At 44.9% G+C, this 24,454-nt stretch overlaps 2 protein-coding genes across 8 annotated transcripts in view; one reads left to right on the top strand and one right to left on the bottom strand.

Annotated features, from left to right (window-relative positions):
• LOC129212571 (uncharacterized) overlaps nucleotides 1-24,454 on the bottom strand; it is a 217,049-nt gene that overhangs the window by 89,496 nt on the left and 103,099 nt on the right. The window lies entirely within an intron of this gene.
• Nucleotides 11,784-17,749, top strand: BOD1 (biorientation of chromosomes in cell division 1). Of its 2 annotated transcripts, XM_054841334.1 has the most exons (4): nucleotides 11,786-12,091; nucleotides 13,466-13,590; nucleotides 15,440-15,640; nucleotides 16,870-17,749. In XM_054841334.1, exons 1-3 carry the CDS (start codon nucleotides 11,861-11,863, stop codon nucleotides 15,636-15,638), a joined length of 555 nt encoding a protein of 184 aa, XP_054697309.1. In that variant the 5' UTR covers nucleotides 11,786-11,860; the 3' UTR covers nucleotides 15,639-15,640; nucleotides 16,870-17,749. The 2 variants fall into 2 exon arrangements, with proteins under 2 accessions (XP_054697310.1, XP_054697309.1); XM_054841335.1 differs by lacking the exon at nucleotides 15,440-15,640 and having other exon boundaries at nucleotides 11,784-12,091.

The raw sequence follows: 24,454 nt of genomic DNA on the forward strand, positions 1-24,454 counted from the left end.
CAACTTCCAAAAAAAAACCCCAAGATGACAGTGAAAGGAACAGTGGTAGACACTCACACCAGTGTTACTTGGAATCCTGAGCTCCACCATGACGCCACCAGTCCTTCCTCACACTACCCAAAAGATGCAATTTCCAGTCTAAATCAGTCCACCAGAAGCTTTGTCACTCATCCAACTTTAGCTAATTTCTACAAACACCTGGAATGTGAAGTTCAGATTCAACATCTGTTTTGTATGCTTTTTCATTCTCTGCCTTATTTTCTTTTAATCCCTTTTGCTCACTTGTGCAACTTCTACAGCTCTGCCCTCCCCCTTCCATTCCTCTTGGGAGAGGTAAGGCTGTATCCCACCAAACTACATGGACCTTGGAGAATTTGCACATGCCTGAGGATAGCAGAAGTTACTGGAAACATTTAGCTCTACGTATTGAGGTACCACAGCTCCACAATGGCACTTTCCTCCCTGCTGTTGCGAGCCTGGCTGACCAACATGGGGACCTTCCTCCTCAGCAGCCCCTTTAGCCCCTCATTTCAGAGTTTGCGTCGCAGCTCCCCTGCAGCCCTCCCTACTATATATATACTCGCCAGAGCAGACTCCTTAGTGTGTGCCAGCGCACATCCCATCCTCTCCAAGCACAGCTAAGACCCAAACCCTGAACTTAATCCCAGTTCTGTTTTGCAGTTGCTGCTAGGATTTGCCAAGCTTTCCATTCAGTCATGCTCAGCTCAAAATTAAGCTCCATGCTAAGCACTGTGGGAAGCTGCAATGGAACAAAATGGATACAAGGTTGTCGGACTTATTTTTCACTCCTTACATTAACTAATTAGCTTTCTTCCTCATTAAAGTCCCTTCAAGCATATCAATTACCCAGCTCTGATGGCAGGGACGGTACAATAGCCCTCAGTGGAATCAGATGAGTTGGAATTCAGCACAGCAGACCAACAGGGCGGAGGATTGGGTTACCCGTGTGTCAGCAAAAGGGCATTATTCTCCTGACCTCCCTTTTGCAACAAGAGCTGAATGGTGGTTAGGAGAGGGGAGAGGAAATGCCAGGAAAATGGCACAATAAGCATCTTCCTAGGAGCTGCAAGGGGAAACCAGTGCTGTGACAAAAGACAAGAGAAATATTTAAATGTTGGTCTAAAATTAGGACAGCCTAAAACTTGGCCTCTGTCTTCTTTTGTTTCTGTCTAATGGGAGCAGCCTTGCAATTTCTGTCTTGGTTAAAACAATTCTTTCGCCTCCCTCTAGGAAAATGGAGGGAATGGTGAAGACAAGGGATACGTCTTAGCAGTCCCTCCACTCTCAGAAGCTCATGGCCCAGCACTCACCCACAACATGCTTAGCCCAGCAGCTCAACAACAGCAGATTTCCATAGGTGAATTTTGGGTCAGTCTCAGTTTTCCAAGCCAATTTGCCCATCATTTGTTTCAGTAATATCATATTTGTGAATTGCTGCTATCGCCTCTATTAACTGGGTTCTTTGCATTGTCTTGTACCTGAGCTGTACGTTCCCCATCTGCCAGAGACAATTACAGCTATGCTTACCTCAAATGCAAATGATTTCTTGAGCACCACCAAAAAAAAAAAGGTAACGGCACTGACATTGTATCTGTTAATCTTAAACCACTACATTCAGTTGGTTACATGGATGAAGATGCATAGCTTGGTGCAGCTGAATACTTAAAAGCACTGAGACAATAAGAATGCATTAAACTTTTATCTCCAGTGCTACAGCTACAATAAGCAATCAAAGAAATTGCCACTCTCCCAGGGTTCTGGATTGCCTAAAGGAAACTAACTTTTGTCTGTGTGTGTGTGTATGAAGAAAAATGGATAAAAGGATCTCAAATACCAGCTGCAGCGTGTTTGGCTACTTTGCGTTAGGCAAATGACGAGCGCTGAGCATTGCACAAAGCTCAGAAGGCAGCAGTTTCATGCAGTCAGATATAGGGAGGAAGAAATAAGATATTTTCCACTCCAAGGATTTCATGATCAAGCCCAGCTTTTCTTTTTTTTTTTAATGTAAAATTTATAGGAGACAATTACCAATCTGATATTCCTTTCAGAGCCATGTTGTGAAAAAACCCTTTACAGAAGCCTTTCTTTGCCTTGACACAACATTTGGGGACCTGTATGCCACTACACGCCAGGTGTAACTCACCCTTCCATGAGTGGTAGCAGTAGCAGGAATATCAAATCACATTATAGTTTCTAAAACTACAACAAATTAACTTAAAAGCTCTCATAAAAATTATATATATTCCTTTTCAATTTACTCTCTGGCCATTTAATGATGTAGAAATTTCATTTCTCATGAAATATCCACAAACTGGCCACTTTCCTCATGAAATATGCATGAATTATAAAATTCCTTATGCTCTTGAGAAAATAAACCACTTTAAGAAAATGCTCCAGTTTATAATGTTAGAATGCTTTTTTTTCCCCTTTTTTGACTCGGAACCAGAGCGGTTTCAGAAAAGGAGGTGCTTGACATGTTTCAACCTTTTAATGTGAAGGGAAATGCTGTTTAAACAACAAAAAAAAGATGATAGAGAGAATTCCAAAACAAATCTTTGCTTTTCAAATGTTGTCTTCTTGTTTATTTTCCCACATTCCTTCAATGGGCAAACTTCTGCGGTAAGAAATCATATTATTTAAATAACTTTCTGTTTTCAATCCACTTTGTTTCTTGGGTTCACATTTCTCTGTGTATGTTTTCTCTGTACCGCAGATAAAACTGTGTGAGTATCGACGAGGTATTTGCTACAAGAACTATAACACCACTTTCTCCATTTGATTAATATAGCTCCAGGAAAAAAAAAAAAAATCCCCCATCACCCCATGTGCACAATTGTCTCACTTACAATAGCGCCTTTCATCAAAGAATCTGCAAGAGCTGTACTGGGAAGCAGCGTTATGTGTACTTTACAGTGTATTAAAATAACCTTTTCTAGAAGTCCTTGATGTGAAATAACTTTTTTTTTTTTAATATCCAGTATGAAGCATTTTTATTTCAGACTTTAAAAGGGGGAAGTTACTGCAAGTTACAGACTTAAGATGGATAGGGGGCTTGGGACCATTTTCAAATTAACCCCAAAACATATCACCTGGGCAGCCAGACACTGATGGGCCTAAAAAGCAAACATGTTGGAAAGCGTTTCCTCTGCGAGCTGTCTTAGGCCCCACAATGAGTAAATAGAGGAGTACGGACGGCCTCTCAAACCCCAGGTGAGTGCACAGCCGAGTGTGTCAAGCCACGGCCACGCTCTCCAGACCGACGTGCAGGGCATCGCAGCCAACCAGCTTCACATCAGGTGGCGTTGTCCAGACAAAGAACGAGCGTTTGGGCAGCCAGGAGCTCCGCAGAACAGACGGGTTTTAGTTTAGAGCTTTAAGCATTTCTAACTCTGCCGGTATCTCCCTCAGTTTGGGATTTCCGTAGCAGCTCGGGCTGTTACACACACCTTTTCTTTGCATTTTTTCATTGGTTTCCAGTTCCAGAAAGATATCAAACTAATGTCCTCTCACCCCATCCCCAAAATATCAAGGGGATATTTTAAAATTAGAGACAGAAAAACATTTCCCTTTGCAAATGGAACAGCCGTGTGAAAAAGGAGTGCCTCTCCTTCTCATAATGGGAAGGGACGAGGCGGATAGGACAGACAAGCCTAAAATGAAAGCCTCAGGAAGGAGATTTCATGAAAAAATGTGATTTTCTTCCCTGAGAATAAGCAGCATCTTCCTGAGACCCATCATGTTGATTCACTGTTTCATGTGTAAATAATTTACTAGGCTAAAAGGTCAAGAGCTGCAGGTCCTTAGAGAAGGGAAGAAAACTGCAAGCTGTAAATAAGGGACAAGTAACTTATGTGAAGCATAAAACGTGTTATGAGGCTACGCATAGATATACATATGCATATATCTACAAAGGCTAAAGCAGAGCTCCAGAACCAGCAAACAGAGACAGAAATAACCTCTACTCCATGTTTGCTCCCCCTTGAACTTGACTTGAGAGCAGAAAGTATAGCAAATATGATCTTTTGGGATAGAAATCACACTTTTAAATTAGATCCATGATGCCCAGATGTACTGCTGATGGATGCATGAAACAGAGGGGCAAAAGAAATTAATTTTCAGCCTACTTGTTTTCATCTTTTCATCCTCTAATGTCAGGGTAATTGCTCCTCTACTCCTGGATGTGACAGAGTCTAGTCCTTGCCTCCCTCCAGAAGGTAAGCGAACAGCTGGTTTCCTTTCTGACACCGGTGTATTTCCAATCAGCTGTCAGGCAGCATGAGGTCCCTAAATGCTCACAGCGTGTCACGCTTTCCTCCCGCTCAGAAACTCTAAATATGGGGCTTCGTTCCCCGGTCTGAGGTAGGATAGGGCAAGGAGAAGAAAAGGGTCAAACCCTGGTTGGGTTCTACAGCCAATTCCAGGGAAGAAATTCTGGAAAGACGATGCAGCAGAAACAAGCAAGGGAGCACTGACTAGCATAGTATGTTATCCTGACACAGATATTAAAATGGAAAGATCAGAAATAAGCAGCACTTTATCCCACACTCATCACTCCTCATAGCGTTTTTTATAACAGTACTGCCCTCAATAGTAAAATCTGCGGTATGGAAAGTGAGATACTTCTCAGGTTCAGACACGAAAGGTAAATACTGCACTTTGAGAAACAAAACTTGGTCCAGCAGTTTGCACGGATAGCCTAGGTTTTTTGGTTTTACTCCTGTCTCTGACACTACATTCCAGAGCAATCACAAACAAGTCATTTGCCACCAAAAAGCCTGTATTTCCCTGCATAGTGGGGCAGTTACTGAATTCATCAGCTTAATTGGCATTTTTTTAATAAACATCTACAAAACATGTGAAAACCTCAAATGACAGCCAATTATTCCAATGTATTATATTATACAGATACACTACAAGGTTTCATTTGATGATCTAGTATGGAAAATTACCCCCTTCTGCATATATGGCAATAATATTTATATTATTTTTCCCACATGCTTTTAGTCTTTCATAATAATGGAAACAATGATATAAGAACTAACAACTGACATTTCTGTTTGAGGACACAGCATGCGTCTCCTCTGAAAAGTTCTGCAGCAGCCCTGCTTTACAAATATACTTTCCTTAGGTACTTAAAGATACAGTACTTGGAGCTCTAAGTTGTTTCAGTTACAAGAAAGAAACCACCAAAAAGATACAGAATAAAAGAGCATTTTGGATATGGGCATGTTTTATATGGGCATAACAAATTCTGTCTACCTAAATCTCTATATACCTGCTGTTATAACACCTAGATACTTCTAAAGGTATATTAAAGTATATTATGCATATGCACGCACACATGCATACATGTATTTACGTATAAAATAAACCAATATATAAATTGTAATATAGTGGTTTGCACCAATAATATTTATAATGCTAGAAGGCCCAGTCTTGCAAGCAATACATAAAAACTGAACCTGAAGAGTAAATCTATTGTACTGGAATCATTACCATTAGCACATTTGCAGGACTGGGGCCTTAGTCTGAGTTGAGGGCAATTCAGAAAGTGTGTCATATACACAGCATATGTTCCATGGATAATATGTTGCCCAGCACAAATGGCAAACATGCAGGGAATACACGTTTTCTTCCAGGGCTCTGGATCCTCTGAAAGGCTGGCAGGCTGGGTGCATGGTGCACATTCTTCAGGAGAGAATTATGGGCTGGGGAACATTCCTTCAACTTCTCAACTCTTTCAATAATTTGCCACCTGTGTAGCCAAGCTGTTTGTTCTGTAAATCTACGGGATCTAAAAACTCTGGCACTTCCTCTGGCTGCCAAAGAAAGCTCACTGCAGCGCTGACCCCGATCCATCCAAACACACGGCAAATACTGCGTTAACTAGTTCAAAGTTTGATGCGAAGATTAAACAGCAAGCGTGGAACTGGTGACACTCTTGTGCACACATTTTCTCTACTGCAGAGGTTTCTGCACTGCTCTCGAGTTACCACCACGGTGCAGAGGACTAGGGTTGTATTCCTGAACACAGCCCCATCCTACCATGCGAAGGGAACAGAATCTGAGCTTCTGCAAAATGATACGACCCTACAAAAAGTAGGCAACCTTGGCCCAAAGCCAGCAGGCGTTGCTTGTATGCTCCTAACGGAGAAGAGCAAATTTAGCCTCATTGACACCACTGCCGGATTCACCTTGGTTTATAGTCAGCTCGTACTAAATCGCGTGTTACAGTTCTCATGCACAGACGTATCAGGGCAATATCTAGGTTGCAAATACACCAGGGAAAAAGCTCACCTGCTAATAACAGCAAACCAGATTTGGGTCTGTACTGCTGGAGGTCCCAGTGCAGGGAGAAAGGGAGGCAGCTTCCACAGCTCCTACCCAGGAGCAGCTGGTTTTCGCATTGCACAAGCTACGGCTGCCTTGCTATCAACTCCAGCTTCAGCAGACACAGGGACACAGAATTGCTGGAGCAGAAGTGTGCCCTGTTCACGGTCTTCTCCACCTCCTGTAACCCCATTTCCAACTCAGAAAGCCTTTCCGGCGGAGGAAACGGAAGGAGGTGGTGACGAAACCTAGCACCGATGTTACTTTCTGTGGCAAAAACACACATCTGTCAGATGCCCATTTTGAGCACGCTAGGCTGGGGCAACAAAATTAAAAGTGCAACACCAGTAAGGCCCTGAAATGGTTTCCCTTTATTTTTTTGATAGCATGGCAAGATTCCTAGGGGGCTTCTCCTACATGAATATTAGAAGAGTAATCTTTAAAAATAATTTTATTCTTTTATAGTTATAAATCAGTTAGATTTATGACAGGCGGGGGGGGAGGGGGGGAGAAATTCCATTCAGAGAAGGGAATGCCTGCATACCTATTGAGCTTTGTCTAATCTCCTCTTGGGGTTAACCCAGACTTTCTTTCACACTGCCCTGATTCGTCATTTCAGAAGAGATTTCTCTCTTTCTCTCTGCCCCAAATCCTTCCCCAGCACTGAGCTCTGTAGAGCTGGTAATGAGGGACATCTTGGAGCACTGAGAGTTCAAGTCTCCGTTCATTTTCTTTAGATGGACGCAGGACCATCTGAGCTTTTATGCTGGGAGCATTATCTGCAATTTCAGAAGCATCCCAGGCAGCCTCTGCTCCCAGACACCACTCCCAATTTACTGATACAGCTTGTAATTTACTATTACAGTTTTAATATTTGATTTTTCCCCAAACACATTGAGCTGCTTACCTATTCCCAAACCCAAAACACATAAGCAATGGAAAATCATAATTCCTCTTCAATGCTCTGTGGCCTAGTCTATCAAGAAACCCCACACTGTTGCTACAACACAACAATTTTTCAGTTAAAACGGCCAGAGTTGAAGCACTTTGTTGCTAGCAATCCTACTGTGCGCGCGTGGCAGTGGGAGTGCGTGAATATGTTAGGTTCACCCTCTGCCTCTGCAACGGTCCCCATGGTAATTCCATCTGCGTTTCAGCACATACAGTGCCTGGCCAGAGCCACCTATTCCAGGTTTCTCTGTCTAATCATTGGCAAGGGCAAAGCTGTTAGAATAGACTCAGTAACAGGCTTCTAATTTTGCAGCCAGAGGTTGTCAAGACAAGGAAGAGAAAACTGCCAAATATGTCTCCTCTATACAGTTTGCATCTTTTAACAATGACACAGGAGCTGGAAAACCTTGAGAGGAAAATGAACCTTCCCCTCTTCCCAGCCACAGTGATGCCTCCACCCCAAATCCTCACGATCAGGGGCTGGTATCTCAAATTGCTCTGTAGGGAAAAGCTACACATCTGGTCCAAGTCAGAAATCTTGTCAAACACGCAAAAGCCAACAACGCTGTATGAAATGGGGTTTACAATATACTTTGGCCCTTTCTGCCTCTCCAGCAGCTGACCTGTTCCCGAGCACTGGGGATGGGGGGATTATATCAGACCTGGTATCAGGCAAAAGCACGAACGAACATAGAAAGCTGGTCTCCACTGCCAGGGAAGGGAGCAAACTCGCATCTTCGCAGAGGGATAACACAATACAGGACACACCCCTCAAAGGTAATCGCATTTCTACAGACTTAATGAAAATCAGAAGCTGGGTGGACAGGGACCCAAATGAGTGTCGTCACTGAGGAAAAGGCAGGCAGGACTCCACTGCTGTGTATTCTGCACAGCGAGCACCAGGCTGCCAGCTACACCACCCCTTGCAAGGCAGAAGGATCATACAGGAACTGCGCAGCAGTGCAGGTTTTAGTGATAGCTTTAATGAGCAGAAAGGACTCAAACACCCATGAAACCAGATTTCATTCACACCATTTTTATGGAACAACTTGGTTTTGTCAGCCAATTACAATGTCCATGAACTCTTTGTAGGCAGCTGTAGCAGAGGGTAACTTTTTCCCTGGGATATCAGAATTTCCATGGAAAGAGGTGCTGGTTTACAGCTCTTGTGATAGCGGCAACAGAAGGGGGAGTGGAGAACGGGGGCTGAGAAAGGAGGAAACCTGAAAGGCAGTGGTGGCAAACACACACAAAAAAAAAAAAAAAAAGGACTGAACTCTAGCTCTGATTATCTGTGATAGAAAGTGTGACTCTGGAAGGATGGTCCTTTATAAATTGAAATTACAATTAAGTATCCTCATCTCCCTGGTCAATGAAAGGAATGGGTTTCAGGGGAATCATAACATAGGAAAATAAGACTAAAAATCATTGCTTTGTCATTTTGACCCAAATGACTTTCTAAGCATTATTTTTCCTATTTGTTTCTCCTGAAATAAAATTTGTCCTTAAGGTTTCTGAGTTTGCTTCTCCCCACAGCCCATTTATCCCATCATGAGAACTGCGTTTTCAAAAGCAGCAGCAAACAGGTAAGACTTCTCCCTTCCTGAGTCTGCTACTGACCTGAACAGTGTGAACTGCCTAAAGCTTTCCTTGAGGGCATGGATATAGGGAGAGTTCACAGACCTCATAAATTTTGTACGAGAGATCTGATGCAAGGAGAGGTCCATAGTTCTCCTCCCTGGGGGATAGGCTGCTTTATCTAACACACGACAGTTTAATATGCTTGCCTGTGTGCTATGATGTTGGCCAAAAATACCGAGATAGATTAGATTAAATGCTATGTTCTTCTTCTGCCCCAGCTACATATCTCAAATCTATGAAACACTGCTTGACCTAGGTCACACAGCCAGCCAACTTGTAAGAGGAACCTGAGAATCCCCGTTATCCCTGCGAACTACCCGGTTTACCCCTTCCCCCACACCCTGAAACACCAATTGCACGTCCCTTTGTGCCATGCTGAGAAACAGATCACTGCATCCACCTACAGATAAAGGAAGAGGCCTAACATAGGGCCCACGAGCAGTGCTTTGCTAATAACAGCAAGCATCAGCGCTGCCTTCCTATCTCAGCACCATTAAGGCAGTTCCAGACAAGCTGCCATGGCTAGGGATGGCAACAGCAATCAACTGAAGCAAGAAGCTGCTCTGGGTGCTGCAGCTGGGAGACAGCCTGGGTAGGAGAGGTTTGCACTAAGGCTTTACTTCTCCTGCATCGTGGATGCTCACAGTCTCTTTGAGTAATTTGTTAATTGGAAGGAATTTTTCAATCCTGGGCTGGATTCTCTTGAACACAGCATACTGTTGAGAGGCTGGCTTTGCCTCTGAGGTTGCTCACTCCCAGCCCTTCAGCCGTGCAGAGGGAAGGAGGCCTTCTTCCCAGGGCCGCGGGAATCTCATGCAAAACCCCACCTTCTCCTTAGCTCCTTTTCTGCTGCTGCCTAAGCGGCTGCGATTCACGCGAGACCACCCCTCTGGCTTCTGCTGCTTGTTCCCTAATGACGCTAATCGTTGAATTACGTCCCTGCCTCGCGGAGTGACGCCGGCGGAGGGGAGGGGAGGAGAGGCCAGGCCGTGCCGTGCCGTTCCGTGCCGGCCCCGGGTCCGCGCCCGCCGCCGGCCGCCGCCTGCCCTCTGCTGGGGCCGCCGCTCCGCGCCGCTGCCCGTCCCTCCGGGGAAACCCGGCTGGGCTGCCGGTGCCGGGCCCGGGCAGCAGCCACCTGCTTCAGCCCCCCCCTCAGATCCCCCCGGGGTCCCCAGCCCGCGGGAGGAACCAGGGCCGCGTCCCCCAGAAAATACGGAACGAGGAGGCGCAGGCTCATGCGAGATTTTGGTCTTAATAAAAGCGTTTCTGTGCAGGTTAGAGAAGCCTCCAGCGTGCCCTGCCGATGCTGCTGTACATACTGCATCAGCGTAGGGCTTGGACGAGCAATCGGTAGCACATCCCCTGGATCCCACTGGGGCAGGGCGTTAGGACAGATCAACGCATTGCTATCGCGAAAAGACAGCGCCTGCACTAGCACGATGCCAGCCAGCTCCGTGCTGGCGTGAGCTGGTCGCAAGTGGTGGGGAGAAAGGACTGCGGGCAGCTGTCAGGCAGGAATGCGATTCCACGGATACTTCTGAGTGCCTGGGTGAGTCGTGGGGGTTTTATACCCAACTTCGAGACAGCCAGGATGGACTAGTGACAGCGACAAGACGTCTGGACGGAGGGACGGCTTTTCTGCTCCAGCAGGAGAGCGCTCATGTGCCTCCGCAGAACACCACAGTTGCACGAGATGCTTTTGTCCATGCAAAGCTCGGGCTCTACACACCACCATTTTTCCCTCTTCTGTCCACAAAGCTGTCAGATGGAAAGGGACAGCTTACGCACCTTCTCAGAGCTGCTGAATTTTAATCAGGTAGAGGAGGACAATGCATCACACACAAAACGTTGCCATCTTTTTGCTTATTCAGTAGTATACAGAAAGAAAGGGTGCACCTATGGCAGTGCATCTCTGTGGAGGATTAGATTATTACATTCACGCACGGATTGTCCTCCTGCATTAGGATGGGAATATCCTAATGAGTTCAATTCTTCTTTACAATGTGACTAGGAAAGAAATAAAAGTAATACATAGAATGTGTACCCTGTAGCTTGCAGATGTAACCAGAACAGCACGATACTGATAGTCTAATCGCACACAACAGAGAAAGCACCTTTAACAGAGGCCCCCTTGCCTATTCACTCCGCAGGCACCAGCGTCAGGGTAGGCCTTTGGCGTTGCCCTGCCCTTTGCTAGCCCTGCAACGAACAAAACTCATGTCCCAGTGGAGATCCAGGATGGTCCCACATAAATGGATTTTTTTTTCTGACTTTACATGACCGCTGTCCTCACTACAGCACTGAAAAACACACCGAAGTTGCAGCCTGGCATATATCCTCTGAGGAGCCTGAGATCCTCCCCAGGACGGGGACCCCAGACCACCAAGCCACACGTCCGCAGGGGCTGAGGTAAACCGGGGCCCTCTGCCCCAAGCACAGCACCTGCACAGCAGAGGCCTGACCGATTGTGCTGCAGGTGGACCCAGGGAGCCACACACGGCGTGCTCAGCGTCCTGCAACCGACCCGGCTGGCTTGGAGCGGCACCAGCACCACACGGCCCACGGGGGCAGCCCCGTCCCCGGACAGGCTGCTGGTAGAGCCACGGTGTCGCGCGTGTGTGCGCGCGCGTGTCCCCGCGAACTACAATTCCCAAGATGCATTGCAAACGCAAGACGCCCGCCTCTCCGCTGCCTTGTGATACTGCCGTCGCAGCGCACCTTGGGATTTGTAGTTCCCCCGAGCCACGCAGCGGCCCACGGCCTATAACCGGTCTTCTAGTTGAGGACTCGCCTTCCCGTGATGCAGCGCGCCAGGGTTACGCAGAACGCGGCGCGCCGACGACGACGGCCGCGGTGCCGGGGGCCGCGGGCGAGCGGGGCGCAGCCGCTGGCGGGCCCCGGGCGCAGGCCGTGGGCCATGTCTGACAGCGGCGGCGCCGGCGGGGCCGCCCCGGGAGGGGGAAGCGGTGGAGCGGGCGGCGGAGGGGGCGCGGGCGGCGTGGCCTCCGGCTCGGGGCCTGGCGCCACCGACCCAGCCTCGCTGCCGCCCGGCGACGCGCAGCTCATCGCCATCATCGTGGAGCAGCTCAAGAGCCGCGGCCTGTTCGACGGCTTCCGCCGGGACTGCCTGGCCGACGTGGACACCAAGGTAGTGCCGCCGAACCGGGCGGGCCGGCTCCCGAGGAGCCCCCGGTGATCGCCGGCGGGGCGGCTGGTGTCTCCTCCCCAGGCCGAAGCTGCGGGCACCGTCCCTGGAACCCGGCTGCCATTGGCCGGAGGGACACCCGCATCCCTTCCCCTCTGCCCCCCGGGGTCCCGCACTCGGCACTGGGGGAGGCTGGCCAGGAGGGCGTGCAGCAGCTGCAGCGCTGCTCTCTCGGTCGGTGGGGTTTCACACCCCTGCTGTGACCGGCATCTGTCAGACAGGCTGCTCCAGAGATGGTCCTGGCTTGAAGCGGTAGAGAAACAGGCCAGAGAACAGGCTCAGACTTTCATTTTTTAGCCCAGGTCTTATTAGGAAAACAGTTTGCCATAAGAACACTGCTCCTCTTGAGCATAATTCCCACATTTCCAAAACAAACATGTACCTTTGTTTCTTGAGCAGATGTTCTCAGACTATTGTTTGAAACTAATTTCTCAGTCACAACACGAACCCCTGAGTATTTGTTGGCAATATTGAAATTGGGTAGTTCACAATTGCCCTGTCAAAATTAACCACTGCTTTGCTTTCCCAAACTGTTAAGCTTTCAGCAAGAGTCCTGTTCTGGGACGCAGTGATCATTCTAGGCCACCCCAGCAGCTATAGCAAAACCACTCCTGAAGTTGTGTCAGGTCAGCTGCACAGAACAGCCATAGGTCAGAGCAGCTCTGTCAGGACAGCCTTTGATCTCGCTGCCCACGACAGACGCTGTACCTCTCTTACCAACCCTGTCATTCATCATGTGCATATCAAATTCTGAAATTTAAATATTGCCACCCTCTTGTCCTTTCCATGCACAGTGCCAGGATCTGGATGGTCCTGTGTATTTATGTAGGTTTGTTAGTTTGATTCCGGTTCACTGAAATTAAGTTTCCACTGATAAAAGCCGCATAATTCTTATCTTCTGTGTTAGCATCACAGAAGCAAATAATTAAGTTCTTTGTTAGTGACAATATTACTCAGCCAGTTTCCTAGGAATTCTGTGGTGGAGGGTTTCCAGACAACAAGAACTCTGCTTAAACAACTCCTTTCTGCACAGGCAGTTTGCATTTCACTAAGTAATATTATGAGCAGACAACAATTTTAAAACCAATCTATCCAGCTATTTAAATTATTATAATAGCACACTGACCAACTGTTCTTTGCAATTACCAGTTGTGTTCTTAGGTAAAACAAGCTTAGCTTTGTTCAGAAAGTGAAAGGATGAAGAATATAGACAACAGAACAGTAGTGTGCATGACAAAAGATGTACTATGAAGGACTCTGGCAGGGGATTGTTTTGCGATCTTTTAGCTGTTTAACCAGAATTTATTTTTTTTTTAGCCAGCCTATCAAAATTTGAGGCAGAAAGTAGACAACTTTGTATCAACCCATCTGGACAAACAGGAATGGAACCCAACAATGAACAAAAACCAGTTACGAAATGGGCTAAGGCAGAGTGTGATTCAGTAAGTAAGCAACATTCTGTAAAATAATGGTAATGCTATTTGATAAGTAATATATAACTATCTTATCACCTAAGTCAAATAAGAATTTGCAGAATTAAGTTTTTCACAACATTTTTTGTTGTGCTCTCTTGAGTTTTATTATAATAGCGAATGCAGTCTTAACTCTCATTAAAATGCTTACCTTACTGCTTTACCTGAAATTGGTATTTTCATGAGTGGAACAGCATGGTGAAGTACTCATCATATTTGCTGTCTAGCCAAGTTATTGCTGCAAATAGCCAACACTGTGCCTGCTAGCAAGACTGTACCCGATGTACTGAGCTGAATGACCTTGACCTTTGTTTTCAGAAAAGAGAAGAGCCTACATCACTTAAAGAAAAAATCCTGAAGATGCCAAAGTTGCTTAAGTAGACTCCAGCCACTAGCAGGCAGTAATCAAACAGGGCAAGCCTGATTCCATGCAGCAGAGGGTAGCTTTTGTAAAGCTATTTAAGATAGTACATTTCCAGCACGATAGAAGAGCCAGCTTAAACTATGCTGCTTAGAGGTTTAGGTTTAGTATCTCTTGCTGCTAACTCATTGCAGTCTGAAGCACAAGCCTTAGCTTGTTTGACTTAAAGTCATAGATAAAAACTTACCGTAAAGTTGTGGAGAGAGGGGCAGTAGGGAGCTTGACAATGACATTTATGTTCATAAGGAAAGCTATTAGAATGTCTCGCACACAGAAGAAACTGTATTTCAGAGCATTTGATAGAACCTGTAAATCATTAGTATGTTACATTAGTTTAATATGTAATTAGAGAAGGGGGTGTCCACTTGGAAGAACTGAATTTCCTGTCTTTACTTGGAGTCCTTGAGACATGTTTGTCACTTAATGCTTCCTCTTATTTCACATTACCACTAGAATGAAGCAGATAATTGAAAATTGTTATATCAGAGAGCCTGTTATGAGAAGAATGTAAAGTGCTCCCTTTAAGTAGGCTATTAGTAAAAAGAATAGATGGACAGTATTAGGGAGCATGAAGAGTCCCTGTCACTCCTGTAGTTGCAAGACTGAGCACTGAGGGTGTCAGGACGTGCACGTCCTTTGTTGCATGCACGTATACGTGTGCTGTTACCTGGAGGCGGCATGATGTGACATGACCCTGCACCCACTCGCTCACCAGCATTCATGGCCTTATTAGTCTTGTGGCTCCTTTTCCGTGCGCTGGGCAACGTCTCCATTTCCTGTCCCCCACTCCCTTGCAGACATGACTTAAGCCTGCTAGACAGCCTGTGCCCCACAATCCAAGAGTCTGACGCAGCCCCTGAAGTAATAAGTCACTTCAATTACTAGTGTTCCGTTCCAGAAGCTTTGCTGTGTGCTACATGTGCTTGTTTTTATAATTAATACCCATCTGTCTAGACTAACAGTTACAAGGAGTGAGTGACAGTAATGTTATTAGGGGGCAGGCCTCTTCTCCCTCATGTCAGCCAAAAAAAAGACTGTGCTCTCACCTGCCCTCCTCCTCAGAATAGCTTGTTTCTCTTGTTTGTGCCAAAATCTGTTTGTTTGCTTTCATGTTGACCTCATTTCCACATGAGCCCTATTAAAGTGGCTCTTGTCCAATATGTCATTTAAGTACCTGGGAGACCAGATGTCAGTTGTTAATTCTGTAGGGAGAAGTGAGAGGGGGTGGGGGTAAATAGGTGATTGAAACAACTCTCTGTTAAGGATCTACTGAGTGGGCTGCAGTTCTCACCATGTTAATGCTAATTGCAGTTGACAGGAGGGCTCTGGAGAATTACTGGAGGAGATTGGGGAGAAGTTTTTCAGAGGAGCTGAATGACTCCTTTGTCTTTGTTCAAGGTCAGGAATGCTGGAAGCTGGAGTGGACAGAATTATTTCTCAGGTGGTGGATCCAAAACTAAACCACATCTTCAGGCCCCAGATAGAGAGGGCAATTCATGAATTTTTGGCTGCACAGAAGAAAGAGGAGAGTGTGCCAGCTCCTCCTCCAGAGCCTGAGAATAAGGATCCTCCTGCTCCATCTCAGGATGCCTCCTAAAGGTCTTGTATCTCCACACTTACTGTTTACATTTTTCATGTACCTCATCTCTGTAGTTTGTAGATTGCAAGACAGAGAAGACATTGTAGTCTTCCTGGCTTGACAGGGAGGACACTTTGATCATCAGCACGTTGTCAATGTCAGACAGTCATCTGAGCTGCTTCCACTTAAGTGTCTGCTAAAAATATATTAGGACTGAAGACATAGGTATGATGTAAAACAGCTATCAAGGAACACTGTGGACTCTGCCAGTGCTGGTTTTGGATCAGGCCAAAAGGCCTTTTATTCCTGTAAAAGCATATCCAGCAGTGATTGACACAGAATTGGCTGGATAGCTTTCAGAACAGTATCAAATGGATTAAAAATATATATCCTTTACTGAAATAAAGCTGAAAGTAGAGTGGTGACAAGTTATTGTGCTTTAGCATTGAAAGTTTTAGATAGCTCTTCTTTAGAACATACACTGGAGTGTTGAATTGTTAGTGACTGAAATATTCACTGCTGGAGTACGGGTAATGTCTCTGGGAGTGAATAACTCTTCATTCCAAATTGACTGGTTTAAATAGAGCAACCTGTATCTTTCCAGCTGAAAGGACTGAGGGTGTCTTTGTTGCAAACAAGTTCATTCTGGCTTTTGTGATTAAAATAACTCAAGGGGCCCCAGGGGGCTATAATTGCTACTCTGTCTTAACACAAATGACCACGCACCCATCTCTGCTAAGGCCCTGTGTTGTATCACTGATTTGAATATTGAGGCCTGTGTGCACATTACTGAGGAACCACTATCTTGATGGAAAATTTCAATCTGCAGCTTTGCTGGGGAACTTAAAACCATACTGCATGAAAAGAACTTAATTGTGAATTGTTCTATCTGCTAGGGCTTTCTGAAAGCAAAAGTTTTCTTTATAATCTACAGCTGATTTATTAAGAAGGAATAAGTAACCTATAATAGCTGATTTTATGCTTGGAATGATTAGAGCAACTAGCACAATTTTTAACTTAATAGTAGAAGTTAAAGTGCCTGTAGTATCATCCTGAGTTATTTAGTTATTTGTGACTTGCAGCCTTAATGCCTTGATAGATCTTTGCATTTGTCTGGTTCAAGTAGTTTAAAGTCCATTATAACCTGCAGCTAAGTGCAGCTGTTAATTAATATATTCTAATCTATTCTCTATTGAAATACATTTACTCATGAAGGTACCGTCTTCTAAACTCTCTTTTTTTCTTGCAGTGAGTTCCTGATACTAAGCAGCTGCAGTTGCAAAATAGGTGTCCTGTTAGATTGGCAATGGATTACTTGTTCCGTTTGGTGCAGGATTGCTGTCTGCCAAAGATGATTAACCTTTATCAGACCTGTGGGAAGGCATTGAAATCAGTGAAATTCAGATGCACCTGGAGTTCTGCGTGTGGAGGGACAGCCAAAGCATGAAGATATTTTTGCTATTAACTGCAATACAGAGAGCAGCATGTGTTCTTGTTAGTCATGCTTTCAGGCAAGAGGGTGGGAAGAAAAAGGGGGTTGGCCCTTGCCTGAAGGGACTAGGGAAGTGGTTTGGGATGATACTAGGCTTGGGAGCAGGAAGAAAAGAAAGATGTTTTGGGGGGGTGGGGTAGTCTCTTGGAGACCAAGTAAGAGCTGTCAGATTTTTTTTGGTATAAACCAGATGAGAGGAAGCATCATACACCTCTGTTGCATAATGCAGCATTGAGTAGTATGTGCCAAGTCAGGTGTAATTCATTGCACTGCCTGCTTTTAGGGAAGATGTTTCCTGTTTAAAACTGGAAAGAACACTTCAGGATCAAATATCAATTATTTCTGTTGCATCGCAGGAAAATGTTTACAGTTGGCTATGACTATAGCTGATTTAATTCTTATTTCTGGGTAACTCTGGGAAGCAAAGGGCACTAGAGCAAGTAATCGGTTTGAAACTTGTCTCTTTCAACTTGACTTTTCATTCCCATGAAATTTCTCAGGTGCCTAGTGGAAACTGTCCTGTGCTTTCAGCTTGAATGCATGCAGTGTCCTCTGGATGACAGTCAAGTAGAGAATGTGATCAAATATGCTGCCAGCAAATGTCCATACCTTTTGCAATAAAAGACTTCAAAAAGCATCTCTGATTCCTAGCTTTTTCAGAATTTTTTTTCTTAAGGAAAAGCTACTTTAAAGAAATCCAGGAGTTGTGATTGCTGGAACCCTAAAGGAAATGTGACCTTACACAGTTCATAGATTAATCCGGGTCTGACAACATGGGGTGGTTAGTAGAAGTTATCATGAAATAAGATTGGTATTAGTATTCCTTTCCATATAAAGTCTCTCTCAAAAAAATCTATAAAGTATCAAAGAACTGAACTGACTGTAGCTTACATCATTTATGAGGTATAAATTCTGAGTAAGTGTGGTCTGGTGCTAGTGATAGTGAAGGCATGTTCAATCTTGTAACAATGCACTTCTGGCAATGGGCTGGAGCTATTTTTTTTTTTTTCTTTCCTTTTCAGACAGCAGTCTTAAGCAGCTAATAGCTGCTTATGCCATTGAATAACACTTACTGTTGGAATCCTTGCTATTCATGGGCTACATACCTCACCCGTAGACCTTGTATGTGAACAGATGCAATTCCAGCTATACTCTGCTCCCTTTTCAAAACAGGTAATTTGTAGGGAAGACTGTTGTGGTTGTAGCTAACTTACTTTGCTTAGTACCTCCTCTCACCACCGTTATATGCAGAATTGGAGATGACACAACATCTGGTATTTTAAACCTTTCATAAGAGAGCTCTCTGAACTTCACCACTGCAGTAACTTTGGACTCTGCACAGTGCTGTATAGTCCTGCTGATACATGATTCTGTCAATATTTTTATCCAATTTAAGAGTGTTCCTCTCAGAATGGGAACTTAAATACCTGTACTTTTTAGTGATAACTGTATTGGCCACAACCTTCCTAATATGGTTTGAAAAAAAAATCCGTATTTTGGGATAATCTGGTTGTATGGCTTGACACTCAGTGCTATATAGTCTATGTTCCTGCTATAAAATAGGAGAAGGGGTATGTGAGGAAAGGGCTCTCTCCTGCATGTTGATTTGGTGGTTAAAGACTGCTCTCCAAATTGAGTAGGTGTTTTCCCTGAGAGCCTTAAGGGCAGCTCTTGGCAGGAAAAGATCCATATTTTACCTCCTGGTAGGGTGTCTTGACCACTTCTTTGAAACTGAGCCATTTATGCAGGGAAGGAAAAATAAAGTCCAATAGTCTAGAAAGAGAGCAAGTGAAAAGGATTTTAACAAAGTCTGAATTACAGTAGTAGTAGTCTGGGAGCTGGGCACCAATTTAGCTTTAAAAAGTATTAAGTAGAGCTGGATTTATCGTAGTGAAGAGGGAACCTGAACCTGTGTTTCCTACCTCTGACAAGTGCTTTAACAGCTGAGTGAAGGAGAACAGATTCAGCTGCCATAGTTTTTAAAAGGTTTTTCCATTGTTCTCTCTGAGCATAGTGCTGTATTGAACTCTGAACACTAACGCCGTGCCACTGCTGTGTGTGTAGGGCTCTGCCTTTAGCTGGCCTCAGCCTGTGCACGACTAATGACTATGGGAACTTTCAGATCAGAACTGAGGCACCTAATAAGATTAGGCAGTCAATCCACGTTTGGGATCGTAGTCTTTAATATTTGGGCTCTGAAGTCCTTGGTTTGGATCAGAACCTTGGAAATATACCTCACAATCTAATGGAACAGCGAGAAAAACCACCCAGTCCTTACCATGATGAATAAATGGTAGGTAATGCCCTTTGATGATATACATTTGTCCCTTGCAACTGATAGAAACAGGATTCCAGCTGTAGCAACTCGATATTATAGACATCTTCACACCAGAACAAAAGAACAAGTTTGTACCTACTGTAGAAGTGAAATTGTTCCCTTGTGTAGTAGGCTGTTGGACTAAAGTTAACATAGAAGGCAGTTTACATTGCTATGCTGGATTACATGTTAAATACAGTTTCAAGAGTGTGGTGAGGCACACAGGTCAAAGACACTTGAGTAATTCAAGAAGCAATTAGATGCCTTTGTGGAGCTGAAGGGGCAGGGCTGTACATTAGGAGGATGAGCCTCCGTGGTCAAATGGGCCTTCTCTTTGATCTCAGAGTCCTTCTCACATTTGAGTTGACTGTTCCTGCTTCCTGGACAGTCATTTAGTACCTCAAATTTTCTCTCAGATTAATACGCTCATGCTTTTAATAAATTCCAAGAGATTGCACCATTTATTCATCTGATATACTAATAACGTGAAGGAGCTTAAAAGATTTCCTGCCTTATTGGCTTTGCCTGTCCCAACCATGTGCATTTGTTTCTGCCCAGTCACAAGACACCAGCTGCAGTTCAAAGAAAACATGCGTGGAGTTTGAGTTGCATTCTTGGGAAACCAGCCTCGCCACTCCATGGCTGCTCTGTCCTATGGAAATGCCGGAGTCCGAAGCCTGCAGGGGCCAGCCTGGCTCAGTAGGTGGGTTCTAGATTAGGAACTAGGAGGTACAAATTCTCTGCAGAGTTCTGCTAGCCCACAGCCATGCCTGTGGCTAGTTGTATTACCTGTTTGCTGGCCTGTAAAGTGAAGATAACTTTACCCTTCTACATAAGTCCTGGAGTGGGGAGGGAGTCGGGTGGCATAGTTGGGCCCAATACAATGAAAACACAGACTGAAAGGGATGCACACATCAGTATACATACACACAGGTAAGTTGTGATATACTGTACAAGTTTTAAGGATTAGACATTATAGCTGAAATCCCATGGAGTCATCTTGAAATCTACATCTTGCTGGACAGACTAGGGGTTTTCATTGTGCCATTTAGTGTCAGACTGTGACTTCAGAATTAGAAGCAGATTAATTAACTATGAACCAGTGAACCCAGTTTCACAAGCCCTATGGAGGAGGAAAAAAACCTACCCAAAACCACAAACCTATCTAGAAGGGTTGCATTGCCATGCATCAGTCAATCATCCTGGCACTAATCAATCACAGCCAAGTGGCACAGAAGGCAGTGCCTGAAATTCTAGCTGTTGCTTGGCTATTAAAGGAATTATCACACATCACATATGATTAAACTACAGTGAAGCAAAAAACCACCCTGATCTTAAGGTGGGGGGAAGAACAAGGGAGAGCAGGGTGCTGCTGCTGATGGCCACCCGAAAAGCCATGAGCAGGTGTCAGCACTCTCCCCTCCAGCACTGCCTCAGCTGCTGCCCTTTTCCTGGGCTGCCTTTGGGGTTGATGGATCACCCAGGTCACTTAAGCCAGACAAGCCAGAGCACAAGGAAGTGGGTTCTATTAATTAACTTTCGCCAGCTGACCCTTCTGGCAAAAGCAGGCTTGAGAAATTGGTCAGGGCACCAACTGTATAGCCCAGGTTTTTGTAGCTTTCCTGCAGAGCTGGGTGTCCTGGAAGGTTTATAACCTATGTATCCATGTCCCAGGAAAACAGAAAATGCCAGTCCTGCACACCAGATAACCTAAAACTCCACTGGATACATAATTCTTAAAATTTTCACACACATTGAACTCTATACTTGTCTTTGAATAAAGAACATTAATCGAGTTAAGTGAACCAACTAAATTTACAGTCTTACTAGAGAAAATAGAGAAGGGGAGGGCTTCTTAGTTGTTCTGGGAGTTCTCATACCATACAGACATCTTGATTCAGGTGTTACTTGCAGCACTGAAGAACTTTTACTTTCCCGCCATCTATTTTCCCTTCTTCATGTCGAAACCTGAACTTCAGCCTTACAACAGTTCTGCTGTTTTGTCCTTCAACAGTGTCCCAAATGCTGTCATGTTACAAAACCTGAGAGAAGAAGTCCATTGCCTTTCCCCCATTATTCCTGAAAAATATACATGTAATGCATGCCACCAAACACACAAAGCAATCTAGGTGGAATCACAATGATGTTATTTTTATGAACATACATAATTTAATCCAAGAGAAACTTAATTACAAGTACCGAACAGGAGTTAAGTGATGAATAATGTGTTTATAATGCATTCTTGAAGTAAAACTGATTCTTGCTATGAATGATTAATAAGCATTTTATGATTTTTTTTCTGCAACTTCTCATGCAAGTGTTACAGCAAATAAATGGATGCTCCCCCAGACACTTGCTACATAGCTGTTCTATGACAACGACTCCAGAGACACTTCTTTCAATTTAGCCTGAAACAGATTATGAACACAGCAAGAGAGTCACTGCAGCTCCCAACCACCTTAACACCACCACCATTTCACCTGAGCCTGGATTTTGGACACACGCATTCTTCTAGCGCTTTTGCAACTGCAAAGACAGCTCTTGAGCAGGTCATTTGGTTCAGGCTCAATACTACAGCATTAACTTAACATCATCAGTTCAAGAGGCATCTCACCATCAGGTAGCGATGCTACCAAGCGACATAGAAAAGCTAACTCACTGAACAAAGACTTGAGCCCAACCAGTTCTCTGCCCTCATCAGCTATTTTACTGACTAGTGTCTAGTCCGTATGCAAGTCAGACACTGACTCAAGTAGACTTCACCAAAAAAAGCAGAATCAAAAGATGCCACTATATACTTAGCCTCTGCCTAAACCAGCCAGTGTTTTCCAGTGACAGTTCTTCCACTTGTAACCACATCCCATCCTAGAGTTAGCACGATGTCTCCGTCTGGTAGAGCTGAGCCCAACCCAAGTCTCCAGTTCGATCCCTGAGTAACTGCAAGCAGGTTTGTTAGATCGGACCCCTGTAACTACACACCTAAAATCCAAGCATACCTCGTGAAGGGAGCACAGCCAAATGGGAAAGAGTAATATGTCAGAAGATCTCTCATCTTTGGTTCCTTCACTCATTGGTACCCAGCCTTACTCATCACTCAAGTACTCCCACATCATGGTAGTGCAGTTCCAAATTTCAAATTTATTACAGAATTCAGAACCAGCCCAGTTTTAAATCTTGATACCAGATGAGTGAGGCACCTGGATTCGCAGCCTACAGGTCAGGCAACAAAACTTCTCTCCAGGAAAGGGGAATAGTCATGACTGCCTGCAGGCAAGTCCAAACCACAACTCTGAATCCTTGGCACAGAGAAGGATCAAACTTGGGCCCCTGTCAGGATAGTGGGTCAAACCAACCCCTGCCCAAACACTGAGCTAGTCATTGCCAAAGCACTCTGAATTCACACCGGAATCAACATAAGGGTCTCCAACCCAAACCTCCTCCAGATCCACTTCCTCTCCTGTTGTTAGGACAGGCATGACTGGTTTTAACGAGGCACAGCCAATATATGCCTGGAAGAGGGAGTTTTCAATGTATCATTTTGATCTCAGCCAGAAGAAGGGGTGCCAGGAGGGTTAGAAATCATACCTGGAACATTTAATGGAGCATTTTACTTTCTTTTCACCACATCAATAGAAATAGCAAGAGCAGCACCCACCGTCACAATGCTGCTCATATCCCACCTGCTTCAAAAACACCACTACTCCAGGACCATGGGCATCACTGGGTACCAGCCGAGTCTTCTAACAGCACCTTTTTCAGCATAGGGGTTATAGCTGCAAGCACCGCTGAGCAGGATCCTGTTCTCACAACTTTTTGCTAAACAGTCTCTCCAGTTCCCAGTTCAAATCCACAAGGAACTGGAGCAGTTTAACTCTTTCACAGATATTTTCCTGTTTATACTGTAATGCAAAATATATTTTATCAGCTTCCTTAAAGGGAATTCAGCCTAATTCCTTAAGAGCAGTCAGGGCCCCTCATATCCACAACCGCTAAAGCTTACAAGTGCAGGGACTCCCTACTCGCTCCCTTCCCTCCCTACCAAAAAGCTTGTGCAGCCCAGCCATTCTGAATCTGGCCATAAGAGGGAGATAAACTATTGCTTCATTTCGCAGTCTGGATGCCTCCTTACAAAACCTGAGCAGATAGAGAACTCCAAAGCCTTTGCTGACTCCTGAACGAATCAACCCAGCAAGGTGTGGAGACAGCTCTCGCAAAGCGTTTCCATGAACTCTGACTCTGTTTGTTTAATGCAAATCACACAGCAGATACTGTAATTTCTCAAGAGGTTTAATAGTGGGAAACAAATATCAATTAGAATTAGGGAGAGTCTGGGGAGAAAAGCGAGCAGCCCAAGGGACGAAAACACAGATTTAGGATGTGAAACAGTAAATTCTAACCTTCCCTAATCTGCAATTCCCTGATCTGGTCTGAACAAGGTTGAGGCTAAAACACTAGTGGCCTGGGGCCCCAGATGGTAGTGCCACGAGATTGTATCAGAACCGTAGCTTCAGTTCTTGCATTTTTGTGATTCAAGTGCCGAGCCCACATCAGTGCCAAGTCAGCCTCGGAAACATGACTGGGCAGTAACCAGCCCAGCAATAACTGTCCGTGTCTAGACACCGTCAGAAGCCACAGCGCAGAGAAATGCGCTACCTCAGCCATCAGACTGGGAGCTGGCTCCACCAAAAATTCCCTCCAGCACTGGGGCAAGCCCAGGGAAAGGCACCGTAGCAAAATGCAACAAGTCCAACCCACCTGTCCGGGCTAAGGGAGCGTGAGGACCTCGCATTTCACAGATTTCATCTTGCTGACTCTCATACGAGGAAATCAGTGCCTTTTGCACTAGTGTCTTTGTAACAGATACCTACTCACTTGGAAAAATAGAAAAGAAAATCCCCAAACCAGTTTTTGCCCTACAAAGAATTCACATATGAACAGAAGGCTGGAGTTTGCTTTGCAGAGTTGGGGCCTTTGGGAAGTCCAAACAGCTTCATACAGTAAATGCATCCATTTTGGAAGGGATTT

Source organism: Grus americana, chromosome 14, assembly GCF_028858705.1.
Source record: "Grus americana isolate bGruAme1 chromosome 14, bGruAme1.mat, whole genome shotgun sequence".
NCBI classification, from domain to species: Eukaryota; Metazoa; Chordata; class Aves; order Gruiformes; family Gruidae; genus Grus; species Grus americana.